At 41.1% G+C, this 22,874-nt stretch overlaps 1 protein-coding gene across 5 annotated transcripts in view; it reads left to right on the forward strand.

Annotated features, from left to right (window-relative positions):
- The window catches only part of ABTB1 (ankyrin repeat and BTB domain containing 1), a 49,658-nt gene extending 28,149 nt beyond the window's left edge, over positions 1–21,509 (forward strand). For 3 of the 5 annotated variants that reach the window (XM_078385253.1, XM_020798060.3, XM_078385254.1), the window contains 4 exons: positions 3,633–3,731; positions 4,218–4,385; positions 12,122–12,322; positions 17,366–21,509. In XM_078385253.1, coding sequence (XP_078241379.1) covers positions 3,633–3,731; positions 4,218–4,385; positions 12,122–12,322; positions 17,366–17,572 — 675 coding nt within the window. In that variant the 3' untranslated portion in view covers positions 17,573–21,509. Of the gene's footprint in view, positions 1–3,632; positions 3,732–4,217; positions 4,386–9,310; positions 9,332–9,847; positions 10,351–12,121; positions 12,323–17,167; positions 17,330–17,365 lie in introns of those variants that run through there. The other 2 variants (XM_020798061.3, XM_072989543.2) reach the window with 2 other exon arrangements.
- Positions 21,510–22,874: the final 1,365 nt, after the last annotated feature.

A 22,874-nucleotide genomic window follows, 5' to 3' on the forward strand; every position in this document is an offset into this window, starting at 1 on the left:
ATACGTGACAGCACCTAGAGCTGTGACTTCCCATGGACTTTCCTATTCGTGCCTGTGTCCTCTGCCTTATACTGTGTGTAATTAATTCTGTATCAAATCGTGTACATATTTTATTCCACCTAAATTTCCTTCCTGCTTTTTTGGATCCATAACAAAAACAAATTAATAAAGCATGGTCATCATTTTAAGGCACTCTTGGAGGCTATAAATCTGAGCAATTCAACAAAAGTTATTGCTTTTTCTTGTGCTGAAAATAAGTTCACTGTAGCAAATTCACCCTAAGGAAATAGAATTTCATTATACTGGATTTTTTTTATTTAGCTGGGGGTCAGATTACTTCTTTGCTATCTTTGCCAAGTATGGAGAGAATCTTCTCTTCCTATATCATTTGTCCAAGTAGACAGTTATTTTTCTTTAGATTCATTGCTTCTTCCGTGTTCCTCTTCATCTTTTCCCCTCCCAACATTTGTCTGTCAGGGAGTAATAAATGGCAAAGCAAACATGGCTATTTCTCTAGCTGTTCAGCAAGCTTATGTTCATTCTTATTGGCTTAGATTGCAGTGCTTTAGTTTTTCTGTTTCAGAAAACTGTATTTAACTCTGATGAAACAGGCTAAAGGGGTCATCTGCTGCCCTACTCTTTCACCTTGGGAACAAAATTCCTCTACCACATTTAAACATGGTTTAACGTTGGTTTCCAGTGGTGGAACAGGTCTCTGTTGAGCCTTAGTCATTTTTAATATAGCTGACCATTGTTCCAGAGTGGAATCTGCTGCAGAAAGGCAAGGATGACAAAAATACAGTGGTACCTCACAAGACAATGACCCCGCTAAATGATGAATCCGTATAACAATGACTTTTTGCGATCGCTATAGCGATTTGCAAAACAGTCATTCCAATGCGGGATTTTCTCTGGACATGCTTTGCGAACCATTTGTTCACAAGATGATGATGTTTACAGCTGATCATCGGCTTCGCAAAATGGCTGCCCTGTGTTTTCCGAACCCATGCTTCACAGGACAGCCATTTTTACAGCTGATCGGCACTCGCAAAATGGCTTCCCTGTGGGCAATCTTCACTGGACGACGAGGTATTTTCCCCATTGGAACACATTAAAACGTGTTTCAATGCATTCCAATGGGGAAACGGATTTCGCATGATGAGGATTTCACTATACAGCGATTTCCGTGGGACGGATTATCGTTGTCATGCGGGGCACCACTGTAGCAGCTTGTCAATTTTGAATCCATTCACTCTCCAGCGGAGAATTAAAATTCAGAACCTTGAAGCCTCCTGAGTCCTCAAAGTATAACACTTACATGTTTTATTATCCAGTGAAGTGGTATTTGGAAAAGAAACTAGGTTCTTCTGGTATAAACAATTGCAAGACTGTTGTTGCATGCTGTTTCTTTTATCAGTTGAGTGTGTCAATGCCCTTTGGATAGTATTAGTATTTTCCCCACCTTTCCGTTAAGTATTATATACCTCTTGTCAGAAAATGCAAGTGAGATTTAATGATAGAAATGGGAGATAAAGTGGGAAGAGAAGATATACATAAATTATCTAGGGTGGATTAATGCATTGTAACTTATGCAGCTGGTCTTTGATTGTATTCAAGCTAGTGAAAGCAGTATACTGCGCTATATTCCTGTATATCTTATTTTGCACAACACAGTGTTGCTTGCTAGAGTTGAGGCAGATAGGTAACAATAGAACCTTTATCCTAATTCTTCATCTGGAATCTTTTGGAGCTATTTCATCTTACAGCCAGAAATATGGTCACTTCCATAATGAAGAACATAACCGTGCACAGATACATAGAACTCTTGCAATAAATAATAAATATGTAGTATACTTATGAGTTCTTCAAACAATCATGGAAAACAAAGGTGTATTTAAAGAAACATGTTTGCAGCAAAGACCTTTGCCAGTTCTCCCTGTTTCTTCCCACTGGACAATTAGAAATGGTGAGGTTAGAGATTGATCCAAAGGAATCAGACACTTCAGTTTTAATACAGTGACGATTTCTCTTGTTTGTAAACTCTAATCTACAAACTCGGGGTCCTCCAGGGCATAATGAACATTTAGGAAGAAATGTTATCACTTCGTAACATTTTGTCAGGGTGGACTTTTTAATCTACTGAGCAGATTTTGCTGTTATAATGTACACATCGTACTAACAACTTTGCTACAGTCATGCCCCGCTTTACGATTGCCCCGCATTACGGCGATCCTTTTGCGATCGCAAAACGATGGTCTGAATTGGGGTTTTTCGCTTTGTGATGATCGGTTCCCTCCTTCAGGAACTGATTCTTCACAAAACAAACGATTTTCGGACAGCTGATCGGCAGTTTCAAAATGGCCACCGGGTAAATAAAATGGCTCCCTGCTGTTTTCTGGGACAGATTCCTCGCTGCACAGGCACTGAAAATGGCCGCTCTGTGGAGGATCTTCGCTGGACAGTGAGTTTCCAGCCCATTGGAACGCATTGAAGGGGTTTCAATGCGTTTCAATGGGCTTTTTATTTTTGCATTACGACGTTTTTGTTCTACAGCGATTTCGCTGGAACGAATTAACGTTGTAATGCGAGGCACCACTGTATTAGTATTTCTTATATTGGTCAGTATATAATGATGGCAGTATTTTAGAAAGAGAAATACTAAGGATATTCTCCATTATTTAGGATGCAGGTTCTGTGAAGAAACTAAGAGCTAAACTAGTAGATGCTGCCGGCTCTCTCTTAAGCCAACATTTTCTCTTCCTCTTTAGTGGATGGTTGTAGGCATGGAAATGTGTACAGTGGGGTCTCGACTTACGAACTTAATCCGTATTGGAAGGCAGTTCTCAGGTCGAAAAGTTCGTAAGTCGAATCTTCATTTCCCATAGGAATGCATTGAAAACCATTTAATCCATATCTGCTCTTTTCGTCCATAGAAACTAATGGGAAGCTGCTATTCCGCCTTCTGCCACTAGAGGGGTATATTTTTTTCTTTTTTCCTTTTAACCTAAGATGACTTAGCTTTTAAAAAAAAGGAAAAAAGAGTTCATAACTCGAATCTAAGTTCGCAAGTCGAGTCCATATATTCCTATGAGAGCGGTTCGTAAGTCGAAACGTTCATATGTCGAGCTGTTCGTAAGTCGAGACCCCACTGTATTTGTGAGGATATCCCATACTGGGTTTTGAAGCCTGATTGATTTTAACTACTTGTATTTTTGACAAATTGCGAAGCCTTCAGCGCTCAGATACCTGTCCTTCCATTAGCATTTCAGGAGTGTTGCTTTTAGATGTCAATCTGGGAAACATTCTTCCATTGAGGGCCATATTCTGTGATGGATGGGGCTGAAATCAGCCACGGGTAGGACAGAGCCAAACCTTTTCCTCTGCATATGCCACCGTCTTTCAGGTACCACCTTCCTTTCCTCTTTCCCTCTCTCTGTCCCCACCACACTGTCCTCAGAGGCCAGATGACTCTTGCAGGCAGTCCAGAGAGATCCATTTCAGATGGCCTTTGATGTGAGGTGAAGGATTACCTGCCATCCTAGAGCTGCAGATTGCTCATCTTAGTGTACATGTCTAACATCTCAATATATATGACAGGAATTTCTGTGTTTGTTGTGTTTGTGTTTATTTAGGTAGGTTTTGGGGAATTGCCCTTTGATAGCACCGACAACTTCAGCAGCTGTCCTGATGTGTGTTTCCGAGTGGCAAACTACAATTTCTTGTGCCACAAGGTATGTACGTGCATTAACTATAATTACGAGGCTGCCTTCCTGTTCCCGTAAATATTTGTGTTGTAAAGGGGAGAAATGGGAATCTGATACTCATTTTCAGTGCTTTAACCCTGCCGTTGCACTCTGCAAGAAGCACTGAAGGTGGCATACAATGTCTGTCTGTCTGTCTGTCTGTCTGTCTGTCTGTCTGTCTGTCTATATCTATCTATCTATCTATCTATCTATCTATCTATCTATCTATCTATCTATCTATCTATCTATCTATCTATCTATCTATCTATCTATCTATCTATCTATCTATCTATCAGAAACTTCTTAAATATACTCTGTATATTTATTTGTATATTTATCCTGACAAACCGTCAAAAAAGCTGGATGGGAGTTCTTCTCTGAATTGTTGAAATGGCTGGATTTGCTTGGCCACTTGCTTGCTTTTATCCCAGAATTATGCCCTAGTCTCAGGCTTGTTTTCTTCTCTGCTTACAGGCCTTCTTCTGTGGGCGCAGTGACTATTTCAAAGCCCTCCTGGAGGATCATTTTTCTGAAAGTGAGGAGCTGAAGACACAGCCCAGTATCCCTGTTGTGACCCTTCATGACATTTCAGAGGACATCTTCATCAGGGTCCTTTATTACATTTACAGTGATGACACAGAGGTGAGGCTTGGCATCTTCCTTTCAGTTGTGGAATGTTTATTGTAGCAAGAATGACTGTGATTCGGGGTAAAACACAAGGCACAGAATTGGCATGGTGCAATTTCAGTGTACCTTTTTGTATTTCCTTGGCAAAGGGCGAGATTGACTTGTGGGCAGAAGCCATCACATTAAAGGTGGCCAGATTCCTTCCTGGTGTCTCAACCAAGGGCTAAAGAACTGTTCTTGCAGAGTTTTCCCTGCCTGTACATAGTATGTTGCAGAAGTGAACTGTCCTTCTGAATGTTGCTTCATTAAACCGTTTCTCCAAGTGTTATTGCCTATGCTCGTAAATGTTGACCAGTCTCTTGCTTGCATTTTTCTTCAGGGTAGAAGTAGATTATATTTCATAGCCCTGCAGTGCAACTATCCATAAATGTCCATGGTAGCTTTCCTGCTCAAAAATGTTTCTTTTAAAGCAGTATGCTTCTCTATCAGCAAGACTTCGGCTGCACCTGGTTTCTTTTTCTGATGCCAAAGGGAAATGGTCGCCTAAGGAGGTCTGTGAGCAGTACAAGACATAGGCCAGTAGAGGGCAGTGCCGATACACAATTCGTGAGCTGGCCAGAGAAAAATCTATTCTGCCGTTTGTGCTGCATTCTGTTGTCGCATTCAGAACAAAGTCATGGTTGCGCTTTTTTATTAGCAGTCCTAAATCCCTGCAGTGAGAATAGGACATTTGGTGTGCATCCGTTCTCACATGCCTGAGCGTAACATGCCTGTGAGGTTACTGAACATGCACTTTGAAACGGCAGCGTGTTTTGCTTAATAAGAACTCTGCAAAACTAAGATGGATGTGAAACTGCAGAATAATGTCCAAGTGTTTATGGATGGTTGCTTTGTTGTGCCTTCCTCTTAATGATACAGAACTGAGTCACTTGAGGTAATGCTGTAGTCATCAAGATCAACTGTCCGCTCTAATTCCTTATGAACACTTGAATAGCAGCGAGTGATGAGTCTGTGGAGAAAGGAGCAGGACAACCAAGGTCCTCTGGTAAGGAGGACTTTTGAGATGAAGCCGTCAGGACGAGATTGGCTTGTCAGCCCTGTTATTGGGGTCTTGAGAAGCAAAGAATCTGTTGCGAAACATTGACTTCTGTCTCTACGTCAGCTACCAGAGAGTGACAGGGATGGCTGGAGATGGAAATCTCATCCCCAGGGAAATTGCATCCATGTCACACAGTGAATACATTCCATCCCACTTCACTTAGCTCAGAGAAGCAAGGAGTGGTTTTAGAAACAGAAAAATTAGGGACAGGTTGCCCACGCCGTTGGATTCTAAGTGTTGGCTGACTATTCCCAAGAGTGACCTTTCTTGATTCTGTCTTCCTAAAAGCCTTATTCCAAACCATGTTTGCTCCCATGTTCTGCTTAAATGAAGGAGGGTAACCTTTCCCCAGAAGTGAACTCAACTGTTATCTTCCAGTCTGTTGCATCTGGAAGGGATTTCATTCTCTTGGGGTCTGGGAGACTGTTCGGTAAAGTGTAGATTGTTATGGGAGCGCAGTCCACTCTGGATGACTCTTGGAGGCCGGGTAGCCTCCTTTTCCCTTTGATCTGCCTTCCTGCAGGGCAAGAATGAAGCTGCCAGCTGAGCCATCTGTCTTTGTTTTCCTTTACTTGGTTAAAGGAAGCTTAAAATTTTTTTCTAGTCTTTATAATGCCCCCATTATACCTATTTTTTTCCTTTTAAAACCTAGGAAGGCTATTTATAGGCAGACCTACAAGCACGCACGCACACACACACACACACACACACACACACACACACACACACACACACAGAGAGAGAGAGAGAGAGAGAGGGGTACTTTCTTGGGTTCTACCCCATTTGGAACATGTGTATGTGGCTGCAACTAACCCAACTTCATGGCACCTGAGGCTTTTACTGCATTTGGTTTAGTGCTGAGAGGGTGGAATTTATCAATTTCTGATTTGTCTGAAAGTGGGATCTTTCCTCGTTTGTTATTATGTTTGTTCACTGCACACAGCCTTGGTCAGGGTGGAATATTGTAACATGTTGTTCATGGGACACACCTTGAAAAACCTAGAAGTGTCAGCTCGTGTAGAAAATTGGCAGGCGGTGTTTGGCCTGCATCTCAGAAGGTGTGAGAGGAGTACAGCATAAGGAAGAAGAAGCAGGTAAAGAAGACACCTGAGCTTGCTCCCTTTGGCTTCCTCCTTCATACCCTGGGCTATGGGTTGCTCTGCAGGGTGTGAAGGAGCTTAATACTTTTTCTGTGTTAATATCATTTGTTGTTTTACAAATGCAGTTTAAAGTTTTTTTTAAAAAAAACTTGGAAGGATTTATTTATGGAAATATGAGCTATAAATACAGTGGTGCCCCGTATAGCGAGGTTAATCCGTTCCGGATTAACCTTCGCTATACGAAAACATCGCTGTGCGGGTAAGTAAAACCTATTTTAACGCATTAAACTTAGTTTAATGCGTTCCAATAAGTGTGCAAACTTACCCCTCCAGCGCTGTTTTCGCGTCCGGCGGCCATTTTGGAGCCGCCGATCAGCTGATCGGCGGCTCCAAAATGGCCGCGGATGGCCCGAAATGCCCCCCCCCCCGCAGCGTTTTCGCGACCTCCGTAAGCAAGGGGAGGGCGCGAAAACGCTGATAGGGGCCATTTCGGGTCATGCGGCGGCCATTTTGGAGCCGCCGATCAGCTGTTCGGCGGCTCCAAAATGGCCGCCGGAGCCCCAATCGTCGCAAAGCGAGTGCGGCGATTGGGGCTGATCCGTATAGCGATCCCCAAAAAGGGATCGCTATACGGATTTTTCGTTAAACGGTGCACTCGTTAAGCGAGGCACCACTGTAATTGGAATAACAAGAATTAAGAATGGCTTATGAGGAATGTATTATGCTAGGGTTGAAAGAGGTACAGAGGCTGCTGCTTTGTCACCAGGCCCAATTTAAGATGAAGGCTTGGGCTGAGAAGGCTATAAATGGCCTGAGGAAGGGGTGATCTTTCACAAGTTAACATCCTTGTCAGGAATCCTTCCCTGAGACCTCCATGCTGTTTTAGGTTAGGTGGATGGCTGATAGAGGTGTGACAGAAATTGGGAGATTCATCCCTAACATGCACAGGACCCACTGCTGCTGTCTTCTCAGTGCCAGACAGTTTTAAAATTTATTTGTCTTATTTTTGGGCCACTTTTCTCCTAATAGTTGAATCCTTGTCTTGGGCCATCAGTAGTTCTCGATGATACCTGATCCTCCCCTGTGTTTTGTTTCCAATGGCTTTTGGTTTTGCAATGCTCATGTTCTGTGCTGCTGACTGTTCCTTTAAAAAAGGCCCACTGTTGACTACCTTGAGACAGTTTTATAACAGGAGAGATAGAAATTCTAAAATTAAAATGCAGGCTGTGGAAGGGAGGAGGCATCCCTACTGTCCTTAGAGACACTAGCCTGTAACTTCATTTTTTGTCCTTTTCCTTCTCCCTGTTTTTTTAAAAAAGGAAAGAATTACTTGGGGAAATGTCGCTGCTTCCATATTCAAGCTTCTCAGGAAAGTGAATATGAAGCAGAACCAGTTTTGAAACGGTTGGAGAAACTGGTAGAGAGTTCACAGAATTTTCTCCAAGGACCTTTTTTTGAAGAAAGGGAACTCCTCCCCTTTCTCCATCTTGGTGCAACATTTAGTGCAGTAACACAAGGCTGTTTCGTTCCAGTATCGAGGCCACTTCACCTCAGTATCAGTCAGGGGAAGGTTCTGCAGTGCATTTGAGCAAAACAGCTACCTGGAGGGCAGCACCATTGTGAGTGGAGAGAGAAAAGTTAAAACAGGATTTAGTATCTGAGTGACACAGCAAGACTGCTAAAAATGCTGGACCTAGCAAGGAAACAGGCATCATTTGTGCACCAGACAACCCTCAACAAACCACGACCTCAATTTGCCATGCCTTGCTACTCCAGAAGATTCACTGGAGAGTTCAGTTGTAGGTCAAAGACTTGTGCTAGTATTAATCCTGTAAGAAAGCACCTTTAAATGATTGCTGCTTTGTGTACAGTAGTGAAGTTATTGGATGCTGGATTCTAGAACTGGGTTGTTGCAGTGCAGGATACGGTTCTGTACAGCAAAAGGAAAGTGATTTTTTGTTGGCTCTTCAGTTAGCTCTGTGTAGTCAAAGGGCAGCTAACCTTTGTGGGAAATGGACTTGAGCATGGTTGCTTTTAGTTCCACAGAACAGCAAAATGTTAACGACATACGGTCCCAATTAAAATGAACATCAAGCATTTGAATTGACAAAGGCAGAGAGGAAAGTCAAGGTTGGATTACTGCTGGTATTGCATTCTGGAATTTCCTTGTGCTTGGATGGGTGATTTAAAATGATGGCGAGGAGGAAATGTCAGAATGAAATACAGCCAGAAACTTATGGTGAAGACTGAGCCAGATTTTTTTTTGGGGGGGGGGAATAAAGCATGATTATCATGAGTATGTAATGTTGAGCTATTGAGGACCAGAAGTGGTTGAGTTAAGAAACAATGGAGAAATGCTGCCACCCATCAGTTCATTTGCATTCAGTCAATAAACAAATAAAGGCCCATTTTCAAACCATGGGTTTTCAATCTTTGTGATGGGTTTTGGGATGACTCTACTGGAAGCACATCTGTGGAAACACTTTTTTGGCATATGACGGCGGTTCCACTTATTGAAACATAGTTCTGTGGTGTGGAGCATGGATTTTTGTTGTATTCATCTGCTCTAGTACTCCTTCAGAAAAAGCTCTGTGAACAGTGCACTCCCTGTAATGTATTCGTGAGTATCATTGTAAACACTATGAGCTGTGTAACGTTGCAACCAAGATCTCAAAGAAGATGCAAGTTCATCAGCCCTGAATTAAAAACTTACATTTTCCCCTTGCTTCTAAACTTCACAGTGCTTGAGAACATTTGCAAACTACAGTGGGGTCTTGACTTGAGAACTTAATCCGTATTGGAAGGCGGTTCTCAAGTCAAAAAGTTCTCAGGTCAAATCTGCATTTCCCATAGGAATGCATTGAAAACCATTTGATCCGTATCTGCTCTTTTCCGTCCATAGAAACTAATGGGAAGCTGCTATTCTGCCTTCGACCACGAGAGGGGGATATTTTGTTTCTTTTTTTCTTAGGTCAAGAAAGGTTCAGGGAAGGCAGGGAAAATACAGTCCAGGCAGTACAGTACCAGGCAGTCCGAAGACTGTCTCCCAAGCCACTCTCTAAACGCTGGGAGGAGTGAGGAAGCAGACAGGCACCCTTTTCACTGGCCAACAGTTAACTGAAAGTTCAAATTTTGCACTTTCCCTGCCTCCCACGTGGTTTTTTTTCAGTTCTTAATTCAAATCTAAGTATGTAAGTCAAGTCAATATTTTCCTATGAGAGTGGTTCTTAAGTCAAAATGTTCTTAACTCAAGCCGTTCTTAAGTCAAGACCCCACTGTATGTTCGGTGCATGAGGGAAGAATTAAGTATGGAGCAGCCACTGACCTCACCACTGTTGTCTCTTCCCTGGCCTTCTGAGACAAACGCCACCTTGATTATTCTCACAGTGCATTCATCCATCCTATATGTTTTTAAAGGCCGCTCTCACCATCTCTACACTTTCCTTTTCCTGTCCATCTTCTGGAACATTTTATAGGGTATTCTGCCATCTAGTTGCTTCATTTTCTGCTTGGCTGCTCATCTCAGCTTTGAAGGACATTATGCTAAAAGAGGCAGCTTCCACTTTCCGTTCTTCTTTCACTTCTGTGTACTTTTTGAGAAAACTCCCTTTTTACTTTTGAATGAGTATGGTGTAGAAGGTGGTGGTGATGTTGAGAGTGTGCAGAAGCTTTGTGGTGCCCTGGAAGGTCTTCTTGAGCGTTGAAATGATTTTGGTGATGGGTTTGACAGTTTGGTGTAGAAATCTTGTTTCAGACAGCTTTCATATTCTAAAGAACCCCAGTGAATTATCTGCTGTGTGATATATTTTATCTGTTGTAGTAAAACATGCATGATATGCTGCAGTTAATTGTGTTTCAGCTGACTGAATAGTAAGTTTCACAGTATATATCCACAGGGGAAAAAATACAAAGATAAGCCTAGAAGTCACTCCTTTGAGTGAGACTGCAATGTCAGATTATGAGTGACTGTTCTTGGACTATCTCCCACAGTATAGCTGAGAAAGTAGTATATTTTTGTGACATAAAATGAAGTGCCCTAGTTCTTGCTTCAGAATTAATTTGTTTGTACTTTCTGCCATTCTATGAAAAGAAATCTCTTTCTCAGACAAGAATTGCTTGTAAAGAAGTATTTTGGTCTTTTATAAGGGGAGTAGTTTAGTGGTCCAGATCCAGTGTTATGCTTCAGTATCCCGCACCACCGTAATGAGGAAGACTGGTGAAGACTGAGCCAGATATTTGTCCTGCGAATGACTTGCAGGACAAAAAACTCGCAAGACGAATGGTTTTGGCAATGGGGTTGATGACTCGCAAGACGAATGTTCCTATGGCCATCCTTCGCAAGACAAATGTTTTCTGTCTTTTGTTCCTGCCTCATGTTTGTTGATTTTAAAATGTTTTCTATAATGTTAAAAAAGTTAAAGTTTTTTTATTGAAAGTTTTGAAATCATCTGCACAGTATGTATGGCTTTAAAGAGCACTTAATAAACACTTTGTAAACCAAATGTGACTTTGTTCTGACTTTTTTGCCCATAGGAATGCATTAATTAGATTTCAATGCATTCCTATGGGGAAAGGCATTTCGCAAGACGAATTTTTCGCAAGACAACATTAACCGCGGAATGAATTAAATTTGTCTTGCGAGGCACCACTGTATCTTGGAAGAGACTGGGATTTTGAAGGGTATATTTAAAAAGGCTTTCATCTAGTACATCAACAAGAAACTACCTTTCTCCCCACATACCACACAAGTGTGAAACTATCCAATGTTAACCTTAATATATTACAAGAGAGAGAGAGAGACCTTCTGTGATACAAACAAGAATTTATCCGGGATCATCAACCTAGTCAAAACTTGATCACACCATGATCTGACTATAGAACTCTGTGTTTTTTTTTTTTTTGTTTGTTTTTTTGCTCCATTCTAAACAGGTTTCCACATTTGTAGTGGTCTTCTTGCTTCCATCCTGTTGTTGTGATGCCTAACATTGTCTTAATAATATCTTGAAAAGGATTTTTGTATAAAGTCATCCATACAGTGAGATGTATTTAGTGTCTAACCTGCAACTGGATGTCTGTCCATAGACCTGAGGAAGTTTAGAAGTGGTATTTTGAAACTATGATCAGATTCCTATTGGTATTTTAATAAGTAATCATAGCTAGCAGCCAAGGTGCTAGGGCGTGTCTTGGTTGTGTGCATGGTTGCCCAGTTGATATGTATGCCAGTTAGCTGCAATTAGCCATGAAAAATCTTATGTGAATGCCATTAAGATTCCAGCCTATTTTTATGGTGTTGAGTTGAGCATTCTGGGTTAAAATATACCTGTGATTTAGCTTTTGCATGCTTAAATTTTTAAGGATGTAGATTTCTAAAGTATGGTAACACTTAGGGTTAGTTAGTTATTTATGTTAGGGCTAATAGAAACCTATAAATAAATCCATGGTGAGCATATTTGTGGGTAAGGATTGCAATCTCACGTGGTTTGGTGTGCAGCCAGAGGATTAGATAGATTGGTGGTGGACCCCTTTTGATTGCTGACTTTTCACCCTGGCAGCTATCTCCTGAGAATGCCTACGAGGTGCTTTGTGTCGCAGACATGTACCTGTTACCTGGACTCAAACGGCTGTGTGGAAGAGCTTTGGCACAGGTTCTGGATGAGGATAGTGTGGTCAGCATCTGGAAGACTGCAAAACTGTTCCAGCTGACCCGGCTGGAAGATCAGTGCACGGAGTATATGGCCAAGATAATTGAAAAGGTAATGGGAAAAGCTTCCTGAGTTGCACGGGTGCGCTGTCAAATAGACCACACTTGTCTTTCTAAGGTCTTTCTTTTAAATACCTCGAACAACAAAGCCCTTTAAAGCTGGTGGATAGGTGATTGTTTCATTTTGTAAAGAATTAATTATTGATAGTCATATAAAAAAGAAAGTACATCCTGTTTGAATTCTATGGTTTTACATATTTATTTATTTATTTATTTATTTGATTTATACCCCGCCTATCTGGACCAATGGACCACTCTCAAAACACAATAAAAATAATCTAATCCTTAGCAGGTCTGAGAATTAGGTAAATACAACCTGAAGAGGAACAACATATGTCATGATTTATTTAACAAAAATAAACTCAAAATGGAGAAGCCATGTGTGAAAAACTAAGTACACCCTTACTGCTTCCATGGCAACTAAGAGGCTGAGTAGCAGCCAGGTGCTGATAACCAATGCTCTTGAGTAATTGATCATCAACAGAAGTGTGATCACCTCTCTAAAAACTGAAGTTTTAGCAGTTTGCTGGTCTGGAGCATTCAGGTGTGTGTTAACACAATGCCAAGAAAGAAACACATCAGCAATGGTCCTAGAGAAGCAATTGTTGCTGCCTATTAATCTGGGAAGGGTAATAAGGCCATTTCCAAACAATTTGAACTTCATCATTCTACAGTGAGGAAAATTATTTTGAAGTGGAAGGCATTCAGGACAGTTGCCAATCTTCCCAGGAATTGACATCCAATCAAATTCACCCCAAGGTCAGACCATGCAATGCTGTGAGAAATTGCAAAAAACCCCAAGGTTTAGACTGTGAAACTCTAAAGACTTCCATTAGCATGTTAATGTTAAAGTTCATGAGAGTAAAATTAGAAAGACTGAACAAGTATGGTGTGTTTGGAAGGCTTGCTAGGAGGAAGCCTCTTTTTTTCTAAAAATAATATGGCAGCACGGCTCAGGTTTCCAAAGTTGCATCTGGACAAACCACAAGGCAACTGTTACAGTGTCCTTTGGACAGACAAGATCAAAATGGAGATGTTTGGACATAATGCAAAGTGCCACATATGGTAAAAACCAAACACAGAGTATTGGCACAAACACCTCATACCAACTGTCAAGCATGGTGGTGGACGGGTTATGATTTATGCTTGTTATGCAGCCACAGGACCTGGGCACCTTGCAGTCATTGAGTCAACCGTGAACCTCTTTGTATACCAAAGTATTCTAGAGTCGAATGTGAGGCCATCTGTCTGACAGCTAAAGCTTGGTTGAAATTGCATCATGTAGTAGGACAAGGATGCCAAGCATACCAGCAAATCTGCAACAGAATGGCCGAAAAAGAAAAGAATCAATGTGTTGCAATGGGCCAGCCAAAGTCCAGACCACAACCAGATTGAAAGGCTGTGGTGGGACCTTAAGAGGGCTGTGCACAAACAAATGCCCACAAACCTCAATGAACTGAAGCAATGTTGTAAAGAAGAGTGGACCAAAATTCCTCCACAACGATGTGAGAGACTGATAGTCATACAGGAAATGATTGTTTCAGGTTATCATAAGGTGTACTTCGTTTTCCACGTATAGTTTCTCCATTTTGGCTTTATTTTTGTTAAATAAATCATGACACGGTGTATATCATGTGGTGTTGTTCCTCTGAGGTTGTATTTACCTAATTTTCAGACTTGCTAAAGACCAATGATTTTTATTATGTCCTCATAATATAAAACTGTAGAATTCAAACAGGGTGTACTTTCTTTTTCACATGACTGTTGCTCCGTAGCAGGGCACAGGCTTTATATTTTACTGAGATGGCTGACTCCATTTGCATCTCTAGCTAAAAGAATCTGGTAGCGGATAACAAGAAAGAAAGAAATAGCGCTGAGCCGCTTGAACAAGAGTTGGATTAGCAAGTCAGATTGTTACAGCACTATGATTTCTTGTCATATCTGTAAAAAAACCTTAGTCATTTGTCTTAATTAGCAACTGTTCAGGTATGGCCACTTTTAATCACATTAGAGAAACCCCATAAAAAATGAAAAGATCCCTTGATCATAAAATTCCTCACATTTTAAGTTCCATGATTTAAAATTCTTTGGCAAGATTTAAAATTTCACTGCTCCAGATTTCTTGAGGACTTTGCCCTTATGGTAGTAAACCATAGTAGATCACTGTTGTTCAGATTTGATGTAGCCTAGTGGATGAAAGTGTAGTGAAGGGAAATCCTTTGCTTTAAAACACATCCATACTAAAGGAATTTGTTGACCTTGGAGACGCAACCGTTTTATCTGGTTCAAGCCCCTTCGTCCAAATATAGGAATGAACTACAGGACAACTTTGGTAGAAGAATGTATGAAGTATGTTGAGTCCTTAAAATAAGCAATAGAAATGTTGATGATTTTAAAAAAAAGTTTGAGATAGTCAAAACCATTTTAGGCAGGCTTTTGACCTGCAGAGTTGTATTAGTCACCTGAATGTGTCTGAGTCAGTTATGTGACTAATTTACTTAAGGAGGTGCAAGGGTTTTCAAATGTAGAAGAAAGATATGAAAGAACTCAGAATCTTAAGCAACCCTATCACGTGGTTACACTGTGGGAGAAGAATTTCCCATACACATCAGCTTCTGTCATTTATGCATCACAACACATTCATTCAATCTACTGCTGATTTGACATGTGGCAAATGATGGTCCTGGAAATGTCTGTGAAGATACACTTGCCTAGCTATCAGTATATAAGACATATCGGACTGTACGGGTTATTCTTCATAAGGGCTGGTTAAAGCTACAACCTTGTGAAGGAAGACAGATTGCAGTATAGTTTTATAGCGGTATGACTACATGCAGGCATTGATCATACACAGAGCACATTCTGCCCCTTGTTTTATATCTGAGATATCTTATACTTTCTTCCTAATTATGGTATATGTATGTATAAGCAAGCAAGCAAGCAAGCAAGCAAGCAAGCAAGCAAGCAAGCAAGCAAGCAAGCAAGCAAATACATACATACATACATACATACATACATACATACATACATACATACATACATACATACATACATACATACATACATACAGGTTGTGTATCTGCATATGTAATCATACTGTACTATATAATCTGTTCCAAGAGGAGAGCAGAGTTCGTGCTTTCCATTGCATTTCATACTTGGCCACTGTGGGATGGACAGACCCTTGTGGAAGGACCAGTTTTGCTTCTGCTAAGTGTTTTGGAGCTCCGTCAATTCACTGATTTTTATAAATGGCTCTCATTAGCACTCCCACATAAGTGTCAGCGTTCCTTACTTAACAGGCTTTGAGAGAGGTGTGAAATTCTTTTTTGTCTGAGGAAATTCACTAGAGAAAATAATTTATTAACAGGTCCTCTTATACAAAAGTTCCTCTTCTCCCCTCCTCAACTAAGTATAAACTCAATTTTCTTTGAGCTGACTCAGGCCGAGAATGTAGGCATCCTTCAGTCTCCAGAGACTATGGTAACGTGCTCTGAATAGAGGTCTTGGAACAGCGTCTAGTGTGGCTGAGAAGACCAATTCGAGAGTGACAATCCCTTTCACACTGAAGACAAATACAATCTGTCCCCTGTCCAGCTCCCTGATTTTGCTGGTTTTGGGACTCTCTCTTTGCCTCAGCCTGCTGGACAAGGGTCTCTTCAAAATGGGAGAGGCCATGATGCACCACCTGCCTGCAGGCTGAATGCTCAGATGTCAGGGTTCATCTGCTGATGTCCATTCCTAAGGCTTTCAGATCTCGCCTGCAGATATCCTTGTATCGCAGCTGTGGTCTCCCGCTGGGGTGCTTCCCCTGCACTAATTCTTCATACAGGAGATCTTTTGGAATCTGACCGTCAGCTATTCTCACGACATGCCCAAACCAATGTAGACATTGCTGTTTCAGTAATGTATACATGCTAAAAATTCCAGCTCATTCTAGGACTAGTCTGTTTGGAACGTTGTCCTGCCAGGTGATGCCAAAAATCTGTCGGAGGCAACACATTTGAAAGGTGTTCAGCTTCCTCTCCTGCCGTGCACAAAGGGTCCAGGACTCACTGCAGTACAGGAGTGTGCTCAGGACACAAGCTCTATAGACCTGGATCTTGGTATAGGCCCAGAACTGGTTCACAAAAATGCTAGCCCTTGTGGTTGACCAATAATGAGGAGGGCTCCCTCATCACTCTTCTGGCTGAAGTTCTGGGAGCTTCTCCTTTTGTTCTGTTTTGGTTGTGCTGGTACAAGAGACTGCCAACTATACCTTTTAGCTGAGGCGTTTTCATTAGAATCTGGAAACATGGGATAAAGGCTTGTTTGTTATGACCCCGGGTAGGTTGCCTAAAATACCAGCTTAATTGTGTCTCTGAAAATGTTGCCGCAACATTTCTATTCCTGTGTCTCAGGGATACAATGGAGTTTGAGCGTTTAAGTAGGAGCTCTGTGATGGCACAGTATTTTTAAATGTTTGAGTCCACAGAGGAAAAAAAGGCTAGAGAAGATATAATGATCTCCAGTTGCTCTCTAACCAAAGAAAGTGATAAAATGGCTAAAACCTCACTTTTTGCATGAATATGCATTGAGTGAAGCTTTCTGTTGCTTTTGTTAGATAGTTTGGCACATGATGGGATGGAGGGAGGCTGGTTTGTACAGAGCATTCTAAAAGATAAGAGTGAGGCTCATCATTGGTTCCCAAGTGGAAATCTTTTCCATAGTAAACATGTAATGGACCCATCCAATAGCTGTGTTCCTGTTCTTTAAAATGAGAAAGCTAAAATGCCATTTTAAGGATGATGCACTTTTATTAAAGATGTGCCTTTCTTCTCTATCTGCTCCTCCATAGGTGAGCGCTCTTAACATTCCGTGTTACACTTTTGATTGTGGAACCTCTGGGCATAGTAGACTCAGACCCCTATAATGCAGAACTGTGTACTCTGAGTCAGAGTCCTTTCTCCACCTCAATTGTTGCTCTTTCATGATACAAATAAAATTTTATTCCTCTTCAGCCAGTTGCCAGTTTCCTTGTCTCTTGTCTCTCCAGCTAGTGGAACTTGAGGAGTTTGCAGCAGCAGTGAAGGAGAATGCAGAGGCCGTGGAGGAACGGCAGGAGACAGACTCCATTCCTTTGGTGGATGACATCCGTTTCCACATCACCAGCAACGTACAAACGTATAGTGCCATTGAAGAGGCCAACCAAAAACTGGAAGCTCTGGATAACCTTCTGGCCAGTTTAGGACTTGAATGCTAACCTGGGACGTCTCCTTGTGGGATTGACCGGTGGATCAGCTCAGCATTCAATTATCAATGCAGTTGTCATCTTCCTTCCCATCCCAACAAAAGTTGTCCCTCAGGCCTCATCGTAGCTCTTTCATCTTTGTATGCAAGGTTTTGGTTTCTGACTTCTCCGGTATCTTGACTGTTGTATTCTTCCTTCTCTAAAGAGCCATCTCCTCAGCACAGAGTTTAAAATATTGTCAGCTGTGGGTGATGATGCTGATGGGTGATCACCAAACCCAATTGAATGAATGCACTGTTCGGCACAGGGTGATACTGCCAGATATGCCGTCGGGCAATGACTGTTCAAATTGTTACAAGCTAAAAAGCAGCAGCGCAATTGCTTCTGGCAAGAAGACGAAAGCGCATTAAATTCAAGGCAGTAGCTAGTTAGGAATTAATGAGAATGCTTTAATGATCTATGTTTGATACAGATACAGATATACCCCTTTACAGAGCTACAGGGATAGCTGTGTTTCTGCTGTGGTAATAACCTTTGCCTGCTATTGGTCTTGCAGAAATGGCTGCTTCTGCAACCCTGCCTTCCAGATTTTTGCAGAGTTAGAGCAGAAGAGAACCTCAGCTTCCTAATCCAGATGCCTTATTCTTCAAAAGCTCATGTTCATTCATGCTCACTTTTTGTTCCCACATCTGCTCTTCTTACTGGAATACAGTGCTCTACCAAATTGCATGGCCTGAATTCTGCCTGGGCGGTCAACATGCTTGGCCACTTACTCCTTTGACGCTGATGCTTGTGTAGAGGAGGTTTAGTATTGGTCCTATTCCTAGTGTAATAGTGACATTTCTTAGGTTCCACTGGACTTAGGCTTAGTTTAGATAGTCCCCAAACTCTCCAGATGCTGGTAAGGAGTATGCCTGTGTGTAATTATGACTTTGCTTGTCTGTGTGATTGACAGATATAGCTCTGTTTTCTTTTGCAATGGAAGCAGAAATTGGTTCTTTGGACTGTTGGTATTCATGGCAGGTGGAGAGGAGTTGCCACTAGTTCCACCCCTTGAGCCAACCAGTGTTCAGACATTATACATAATCATGGCATGCATGCACAGAACCAAATAGCGTGATCTATAAAATGTGAAATTGAACTTTACATGGTTCTGACTGAGGCATTTTGGGATATTGAATGCACTATGGACATGAGACAGCCATCTGCTATGTATTCAGTCCACAAATACATATAAAAACAAAATCCCAATATCTTCCATGTAGTTTTCAGTGGCAGAAGCTGTAATAGGGTATATTGAGCTAATTGTTACAGTTGCCAGGTGAGAGAAATACAGCTTTGGAATCTTACCTGGATCAAATAAAACAAGATAGGAACCATCCTCTTTCTCTTCTGTATCAACAAAAGTTGGGGTAGATGAATACCTGCATGCAAGTCAGCAACACAAGAACACAGAAAGGCCGTTCGTTAGGTTTTCCTCTGGTTGGGTTTTACTGACCTCCATTTCTTTTGGCAATTGCCTGATGCAATTACCACTCATCAGAGTGGGCCGCTTGGAGACCAAGTTCAAAGTAAACAGTGGCTCAGTAACACCTTTTTCTTCCTCTGCCCATATTGAAATTAACATGGAAAGTTGGAGGACTGTGCAGTCTGGATTGCCAGTTCTGGCTCCCTTGTGAGTTTAACTTTCCACTGAATTTAATGAAGAGGTACCATAGGATATATCTTGAAGCGGCCATGAGCCTCTCTGGGTTTTTAACCACAGAATGTTTTGTAAAGTCTTCGAACATGCTTTGCGATTCTCAGATTTTGCATTTGAATGGGGTAAGAATTTTAGGGGAAGGTATGGGTACAAAAATGAGAAATGTAAGAAAAAAGTGGTGTTTAGTGTAGAAGCTGTACTAGCTGAGAACATGTAATGCGTGCTTTTTTTTAACATTACCTCTCTTGAATTAGAAGCTTATTTGCACACTTCTGTCAGGAAGTAGATGAGATCTGTTTGGGATTGTATGTCTGTGAATGGCTCCTCTACAAATATTTCCCAGTATCCCCTGCTTCTGGAGCACACATAGAAGGTTCTGTCTTGCATATTGTCCCTCTCTGGCTGCCCCTGGCACAAAAGGGAAGCCACCACCCCTTTGTGCAAGTGGAAAGCCCCATTTGGAGCACTGGGGCAATCCCACACTTGCATCACTGCAAGCCAGAGGTCAGGAGCACTCCAGCCATGGAGCCATTGTGCTCCACAGAAATAAAACAGGTTGTTATTGGCTACTGGCGATTAAGTATTACCACCATTGTGTTAGTAGATTCTGTTTAGAAGAGGTGTTGACCTGCTAAATGTACTGGACTCTCATCCTTTTGTATTTTCATGCACTGCAGTATTCTCAGCCTAAGCAAGACAGGAATTTTTTCTTCTTTTGTTATGCCATGACTGATGAAAAACTAGGCTGCATTATTTCTTTTTATTTTCCTGTCTTTCCCCTCTTTTATTCTTTTGTGTGGGGGGGTATGATTTGAAGTTAAGCAGCATTATATAACCATATCAGTAGAGTTCACTTGCAGTACATCCTCGTTAAATGCTCTGTGGCATAATTGAGATGCAGTGGAAGGGACAGAGGTATGGATATGTCCCAAATTTACAGTGGAGCATGTTGTGCCATTGGAATGGTGCATAAACATTAGAGTGAAATTGGGCATAGCTTTGCCGTTCCCCAAAGGGGTGAATATTAACCCTATGTACATGTGTGATAAGGCACTCATGTGGCTGTCCTACAGGGCCGAGGATTTAAAATGTGTTTATTTTACTCTCTGCTTTGGAATACACTGAAGCGTTCCAGAGTTTTGTCTTCCCCAGTCCAGAATACTAACCAATCTGTGCAGATGCTGATTATGCACCAAGAAAGGCACAGCTCTGAAAGAAGTAGTGTGTATTGAAAATCATGCAGAACAGGTCTCTTACGCAGGAGCAAAAAACTAATGAACCAGTCCAGGGTTGTTGTTTTCCTTTCTTTCATCACAGGTAGATTTGAAAGCCATGTTTGATACTAGAATGCTTGAATCCTAGAGTTCCTAGAGATAAATCCTCTTTATCAGGAAAGGACATCTCATTGAACAAAAAGGCATGAGTTTACAGAGGATCCCGTGAACTCTTTCTTCCTTCTGCTGCTAATTTTACTCTGACTTTCAATGTAACTCTTAGTTATCTAAGATTATTATTTTGACCCTTTCTTGCAAAATCTGTTAAATTTATCAGTGGATAACAACCGCTAACATTTACATGAACAATAGATTTTTGGGGCAAAAATAAGGTTAGGAAGCGTTCAGTAAAACAAAAAACAAAATGCATACAGAAAATCAGTTAAATGATAACCAGTGTAGCACTGGGGTCCTTCCAGTAAAATGTTTTCTCCTTTTTCTTTATTTAAATTACTTTGTCAGCAAAGAAGTTGTTAACATCTGGTGCGAAAAGTCTTTGCCAGTAACAAATCTTCCGTCATACTTTTAAATACTTTGGATGAATTCAGAACGGATTGCCAATGTGTTAAGAATGAGTTCAACCCAATGAATTGTCTTGTTACTCCAAATGTCTTGACTACTACAGCTTTATTTGGTGTATTGCCCTTTGCCAATCAGCAGGGGAAGGGCAGATGCTACCAGCTGTTCAATCTGCAGTGATAAATAACATACTGCAGATGCAAATAAGAAGAAATAAAATTACAGGTTTTCAATATTTATTGACCGTATTTTTCTTGGCTGTGGGGTTATAAGTGTATAAAGACAACTTGAGATGTTTCTTAAGTATTTATGATCCATTTTGTTTACATTGGCTTCACCTTCATGTTTGTTAAAAATAAAGAGAATGTAAAGCTTTTCAGAATAGCAATATGATAATATATTTAATAGCTTAATATATAAGCATGTTTGCAGCAATAAAGAGTTTATTTCATTAGTTCTGCTTTTGTCATGTCTCCTCATTCATTCTTTTTTCATTCTTACCACAAAAATAAGAATTACAGATTTGGCCCTATGGTACTCGGCAGGTGAATATACCAGATGGGTGTGGTATCGTTCAGCCCATGCAAAAGAGGTAAATGTATCACTCAATGAAAGCTGTAAAGTCTACTGGATGCCTGAGGACCTACCTAATTGATAAAATCAACTACCTAGCAGGCATTGCATTCATTGACATATGGAGAAAGGCTAATAGTGAAAAACTCAGCGTGTCTGCATCAAATCCACACCCACTCTTTGGCTACCACCCAACCCTCTCAAATTAAATTCAAGGAAAAAAATTAGAACATATTTGAATCTAGAATAAATAGCAGATAATGCTAGAAATATAACGTGGAAAGAAAGAACTAACCCCCTGTTGAAACGGACGGAATCCCAGGAAAGTCTACCCCCTGGTTACACAGAACTCAGTTACCTGGAAGGCACTATGGACTGGAGTTGCCAGAACCAGAGTAAAACTGAGAAATCGGGGCTTTGGCACCAACACAAATCTTTGTGAGTGTGGGAAAAGAATAGGCAACCCAAGACCTATGTAAATTTACACTTCAAGATGCTAGCTGCCCAAAACACTCAATGTTGACCATTATTGGGTGAAAATTATGTGATACATAATATTAATTGTACTGTGGTGCTTCTGACATGAATACAGAACGAACCAGTTTGGATTATGTATGAAAGTAATATCCATGGCTTATAGAATTTTAGAGCTGGAAAGGGACCCCCGATGCAGGAAATCCACAGTTTACGTAAAGCATCCCTAATCTTTGCTTTAAAAACAATGAAGGACATTCATCAACTTCTGAGGAAATCTGAGAAGAGTAAAGGAGATAGCTTTCTCTTCTCCATGTCCTTGTTTCACATTTTAATTGCACAAGGCCCCAAACAAAGGCTTCTCTCCATGTCCTTTGCCATCTACTAAGTGTTACAAGCAGAAGGAGGCTTGAGTTGTTTCACTTCCTGGAAAAGGTTGTGCAGACATCATTTTCAGGTCCCATCTTCAGGTACTTGCTGGAGGGTGTCAAGGCTGTGCAGCTGATGTGGAAACAAGAACCAAAACAGAAATCCTGCAGCTTCTGTCACAGTGCTGTGATTGTTTTCTAACTGAGAGAAGACACTTCCATTTCTAGGGCTTTCACTCCAGAGCTTCACAGGAACAGCATGAAACTCACATGAATAATTAAATATACCAGAGGTGTTTGCAATGAGCAGTAGTCGCAAGATGCCACACACTGCCAGCAACACTATACAGTACTTTCCCCCACATTTTTGTTATTTTAAAGACCTTCCATCTTTTAACATCATT

Source organism: Pogona vitticeps, chromosome 2 (assembly GCF_051106095.1).
Source record: "Pogona vitticeps strain Pit_001003342236 chromosome 2, PviZW2.1, whole genome shotgun sequence".
In the NCBI taxonomy this organism is placed as follows: Eukaryota; Metazoa; Chordata; class Lepidosauria; order Squamata; family Agamidae; genus Pogona; species Pogona vitticeps.